The sequence below is a fragment of the Gracilinanus agilis genome, chromosome 5 (assembly GCF_016433145.1).
Source record: "Gracilinanus agilis isolate LMUSP501 chromosome 5, AgileGrace, whole genome shotgun sequence".
Taxonomy (NCBI): Eukaryota; Metazoa; Chordata; class Mammalia; order Didelphimorphia; family Didelphidae; genus Gracilinanus; species Gracilinanus agilis.
In genome coordinates, this window is record NC_058134.1 from 306,322,532 (window position 1) to 306,327,181 (window position 4,650).

The 4,650-nt window shown below is 61.2% G+C and overlaps 1 protein-coding gene across 1 annotated transcript in view; it reads left to right on the forward strand.

Annotated features, from left to right (window-relative positions):
* ADM2 (adrenomedullin 2) overlaps positions 1-3,373 on the forward strand; it is an 8,522-nt gene extending 5,149 nt beyond the window's left edge. The window contains exons 2-3 of the mRNA XM_044678126.1: positions 102-248; positions 2,022-3,373. Coding sequence (XP_044534061.1) covers positions 139-248; positions 2,022-2,391 — 480 coding nt within the window. The 5' untranslated portion in view covers positions 102-138 and the 3' untranslated portion in view covers positions 2,392-3,373. The remainder of the gene's footprint in view (positions 1-101; positions 249-2,021) is intronic.
* Positions 3,374-4,650: the final 1,277 nt, after the last annotated feature.

Here is a 4,650-nt window from a genome sequence, read left to right on the forward strand (position 1 = left end):
GGAGTAGGACAGTCTGGTGGCGGCAGGCCCGGGCCTGGGGGTGGGAAGGGCCCCCCCTAGAGCCACCCGCAGGGGCACAGCGGCAGCTTTTCCCCCTCCAGCCCTAGACCCCGACCGCCCGAGTCCGCGCAGCCCGCCATGGGCTGGCTCCTGCCCGTCGCCCTCGGTTGCATCAGCCTCCTGAGCCTCCCGCTGCCGGGCGCGCAGTCCCGGCGCCTGGGACCTCACCCGCTGCTGGCCCGGCCCAGGTGAGTGCGACGTGGCCCCCCTCGGGGCCCCGGGCCCGCCCCCTCGGCCCCAGGCAGCCCGGCGCCTTCTACCATAGCTCAGCCACGGAGCCCAGAACCCCCGCGCCCCGCGGATCCCCCAAAGGACCCTTCCTTCGGGGCCCCGAGCAGCAGCAGGCGGTCAAGGCCGGACCCCCGTTCAGCGCCCCTTCACTCCGTCAAAGCTCGGCTCCTTCCCATCGGCCGACCCCCGGACCCCACTCCGGTGCTCCGGGGCTCTGGGGCTCTGGGGCTCGGGGTGGGGCCGGCTGGCTAAAGCAGGGAATGGGCTTCTCTCCGCAGCACACACAGGGTTAATGGCTGACCGGGGCCGCCAGGGGGCGCCGTCGGTTGGTCTCCCAGATGAGAGAAAGAATTCCCCGCTAGAGCTGCGAACTCGGGGACCAGGAGCTGGAACCCGGCCTCAGACAGGCCAGCGTCACCAGGAGGGAGCCTGAGGGAATCCTAGGATTCAAAACAGTAGGCAGCAGCATTTCCTGGGAGGCAGATGGTATCAAACCCATTTTACAGATGGGAAAAATGAGGCAGACACAGGTTAAGGGACTTGCGTGGGTCACATAACTAGTCAGTGTGGGAGGCAGGATTGAACTCGGGGCTTCCTGACTGAAGGGCCAGTGTTCTACCCCCTGCACTGCCCCACTGTTCCCAGCCTCCCAGTTCTGGAGCTGAAAAGGGCCTCAGAGGTTGTCTAAGGCATTCCTGTTTTACTGAGGAGACCCTGGCGGTGAGCATCAGAGACAGGATTGGAACTCATGTCCTCTGACTTCCTTCAGATCCTTTCCACTGTAGCACACTGCCCCCAGGCTGAAGGAGGCCAGAGCTGGCACCAGGGAGCCCCCAGAACTTTGAGCTAGACTAGATGGGACCACCTGAGCTGGGGATCTCCCAAGCCTTCCTCATCCTGGGGCCAAGGGGCTGACACCCCCCTCTCAGGAGCTTTTGGGTCAAAGGAGGGGCAAGGAGAGCCTCTGCGCTCTTCCCACAATAGCACCAGGGGAGGAAACTGAGGCCCGAGGGGGCAGTAGGGTCACAAACCTAGCCAAGTGGCTGACACGTGGAAGACCTGCAGCTGAGGAGGCCCCTGGCCAGATTCCAGAGAAAATGGGGACACAGACTCAGAGCTGGGGATAGGGGCTACATGCAGCTGGGTAGCTTGGTGGATAGAGCCCCAAGTCTGGAGTCAGGAGGTCTTGGGTTCAAATCTGGCCTCAGACACTTCCTGTGTGACCCGGGCAAGTCACTTAACCCTGTTTGCCTGTTGTTGCTAAGACAGGGGTAAAAAAGGCACCGTGAGCCCGGAGCGCAGGGAAGGGAGGAATGTGCTGAGATGGGGTCCCAGGCGCAGAGCTGGGGGGGGGACCATGGGCCCAGAGGCAGGGGAGTCCCAGCATGAATGGAAGGCTGCAGGTGCAAGTGGGGGTGAGGAGGCTTCTCCCGCTGTGCAGGTGGCAGCTGCCCAGCTCTCAGGACTGGGTGGGGTCGCTGCTGCCGCTGCCGTCGGCCACATTCCAGGGAGCAGTGACCCGCAGAGGCCTGGGAGTTGCCCTTTGCCCAGGGTAGATGAGGGTTAATGGACCATGTGACCCCGATGACTGTGCCCAGAATGGGTTCCTGGGGGCTGCGGTCTTCCCTGGGCGGCGCCCCCAGGGCCATTGTCAGGCCAGGCTGCTGAGGGGGCTGGTGCTGGGTAGAGAGATGGGGCTCAGCCTCACTGTCCTGTCCTTTCCTCCACAGGGAGCCCCCAGACCGGCCGCGCCCCCGAGACCTCGAGTCCCAGGCTGTGAAGAGCGTGAGGCCAGTGGTCCTTGTGACCCAGCCAAGGCCCCATCTGGAGCCCGTCATGGGGTCTCTCCCTCGACAGCCACACTCTCATCGCCATCTCCATGGACGGCTTCGGGGCCAAAGGGGCAGGGGCAGGAGCAGGGCCAGGGGCAGGGGCCGGAGGCACACCCGGCGCCATGGTGCCAAGCTCATGAGAGTAGGCTGTGTTCTGAGTACCTGCCAGGTGCAGAATCTCAGCCATCGCCTGAGGCAGCTCATGGGACAGTCAGGGAGGCAGGACTCGGCCCCCATGAACCCCAAGAGTCCCCACAGTTATGGCTGAGCAGCCAGCCCTGCCCCTACAGCCCCACCAAGGCCCCAGAGACCACCACGGGGAGCCTCTCCCTGGGTCCGAGTCCTACTGTGTGACCCTGGACAAGTCACTTTCCTCTCAGGTCATGCATACTGACACAGTTCACCTCAGTGGGGTGTGGGGAGGACGTGCTTCGGCAATCTTAAAACCCGAGAGAAATGGGAATTTTTGTAAATTGTTCTTTGTTAGTAGCACTGTCCAGATTCCGCCCTGTACCAGCCCAAGATCTCCCCCACATCGTCCTCGGATTGGACACCGCTGTGGGGGGGCCTTAAAAGTCTTTGAGTTCAGCCCTCATTTTATAGATGGGGAGACTGAGGCCCAATCTCTGGAACCCTCGCAGGGGCCAAAGAGTTCCTCTAACCGAGGCTCAGATGCCCAGCGTCCCCTCACTCTGGGAAGATACTCCTTGACTTGCCCTTGCTCTCGAAGACAGGACAGTTCCCTCCTGGTGAGGGGAGATGCCCAGGTTTCGCCAGCTCCCCTAACCTTTAGGAGATATCCAGAACCTTCTCGTCTGGGAGGAATCCAACCTCCGGCGATATAGCCAGGGTCTCCTAGTTCTGGGGAAGATGCTCAGCCCCTCTCAAACACCTGACACCTGAAGGAGGTAATCAGGGCCCCCCTAAACCCAGGAGGCTGCCTCAGGGTGTGCCCAGGACCCCAGCCCCATCCCAGGACCCCTTGATTCTAAGAAGATGGCCAGGAAGCCCCTCACCTCCCCGGGGGGGGGGGGAGCAAGAGGTACCTACGGCTCCCATGGCACCCTGGGCTGTAACCAAGGACTTCTGGAGCCCAGTGGGGCTTTCATTTGCTTGACCAGCATTCCCAGATGCTTCCGGGTCCCTCCTGCCTCGTTGGGGATGTGGTTGGAGCATGGGACTCCTGGGGAGACATAAATTATTCTCTGTAGATGTCTACCTGCTCAACTAAAGCTTCCTTTGTGCATTCATGCCTGTGCCAATGTGTGTGCCCAGGGGAGAAGGAGCCAGCTCCTTAGCCCTGGGCTCCAGCCGCCCCCTAGAAAGGAGGGGAGGAGGCTGGAACAAGTGGGGCAGGGAGAGGCCCTGGTCGCATACACAGCCTCCCCTCAAGTCTCCCCCATGACCTCACACCCCGCACAGAGATGCTCTCCCAGCCAGATGCCGAGCCAGCCCCTGTGGCCTTAATTCTGGAGGCAGGAGTGGGGACAAATCATGACCTAAAAAGAGAGCAGGTGCTGCCTCTCAGAGGCCAGAAGAGGAACAGCAGGACGCTGGTTCAGAGCCAGGAGCAGAGACTGACCAGAGAAGAAAGCGGGATGGGGGGGGGGGGGCAGGGGGTGCCCTCTCAGAGGCTCGGCTTCAGGGTGCCGAGGGAGCAACCTCGTCTGTAAGGTCTGGAAGCGGGACCCAGAATCGGAGGCCCAGGGCCTCTCCTCCCCCCAAATCCCTGGACTAAACCAGAGGACACTGGAACTGAGCTGGAGTGGGCCATGGTTCAGTGGGAGGAGATTCATCTGGAGTCAGGGCACCTGGCTGGTTCTCTCTGGGCTCGGGCTCAGGATTTAGCCAAGACCTGGGCCTGCTGACTCTGCCGCACCTGTGCACAGGGCAGGAGGTGTCCTGGGACTCTGATGAGTAAACTGGGGATAGGGGAAAACAGAGCAAGAACAGAACCAGAAACCGAGCCTGGCAGCGGGGGAGGCAGCAGTGTGGAGTGGCCGACCCTGAGCCTGGCACCTCTAAGGCTTTGGGTCCATGTGCCTACCCCCCCCCCATAGGCTTTTACAATCACTAGGGAAGAGAGGGAAGAACTATCGTAGCCGATGAAGAGCCCGGTCCCCTAGCATGGGAGGTGAAGAAGGCATTATGAGGGATCATGGAATGCTCACAGGCCCAAGGTAGTGCTGGAGGGCCGAGAGCCCTAGAGCCAGGAGGGACCGCTTAGCCAATCATTCTATAAAGGTAGAGACTGAGGCCCTCAGGCCTGAAATTCCCACAGGAATCTCTTCCTTTGGGGAAGACTGATTTTGAGCTTAGGAAGGTCTTAGCCCTTGAAGGCTTTAATCTTTCCCTATCTACCCTCATTGTGAAGATCATGACAGATCCCCAAAGGGCCATGAGCCCAGGTCTGAGCTGGGCAGAGCACAGCAGGACCGAGTCGGTCATCTTCCAGCCCTGGACACTTGGCCCTCTCCCTTCATTTAGCATTAGCCTTAGTTGGCTTTTGGCTGCTGTGTTTTGCTGG